General features: G+C 50.7%; 1 protein-coding gene across 1 annotated transcript; it reads right to left on the reverse strand.

Annotated features, from left to right (window-relative positions):
* Nucleotides 1–108: 108 nt before the first annotated feature.
* On the reverse strand, nucleotides 109–496 carry H310_08259 (hypothetical protein; the record flags this gene model as incomplete). Its single annotated transcript, XM_008873942.1, has 2 exons — nucleotides 109–129; nucleotides 179–496. 2 exons carry the CDS (start codon nucleotides 494–496, stop codon nucleotides 109–111), a joined length of 339 nt encoding a protein of 112 aa, XP_008872164.1.
* Between the last annotated feature and the right edge of the window lie 44 nt (nucleotides 497–540).

Genomic DNA, 540 nt, shown 5'->3' on the forward strand with positions numbered 1-540 from the left:
TATTGGTGGCAACGGAGGGGCTGCTGTCCACCAGCCTTGATCGATCCGGCCTGGGCCTCGCTCGCGCACAGTCTGCGGATAACTATTTGAGGCACATGATTGCCTTCGTCACATCATATTCTCCCCCACCTTGAAAAATAGCAGTAGCATCAGAGGCATATCCCGCAGGGAGAGGTACGTTGTGTCTTTTGTAGTAGTCCTTGATCGCCGAACGATAACCTGAAAGGGTTTGAATTGAAACCTTGGCAATCTTGTACTTGTAAAGGACAAATTCGGTGAAGTCTGCGTAGTCAAAGATGGCTAGGTTAATTGTGCCGTCGGTGTTCACTATGTGTGAGCTGCCGGACTCTCGAAGCCAAGCCACGATCTGGTTAACACCACTGCGATAGCCCTTCTTCGAGCTAATGGCGAGGCGGTTGTCTCGCAGGTCCTGTACTGTTGTTGACAGCTGACGGGATGTGTTGGTTTCCGAAGGGTCATGTGTTGCATCTGCCATGCTTGGGTCTTTGTTGCCAATCAATGGGTACAGTACAGGATTTC

Source organism: Aphanomyces invadans (assembly GCF_000520115.1).
Source record: "Aphanomyces invadans strain NJM9701 unplaced genomic scaffold supercont1.16, whole genome shotgun sequence".
NCBI classification, from domain to species: domain Eukaryota; phylum Oomycota; class Saprolegniomycetes; order Saprolegniales; family Verrucalvaceae; genus Aphanomyces; species Aphanomyces invadans.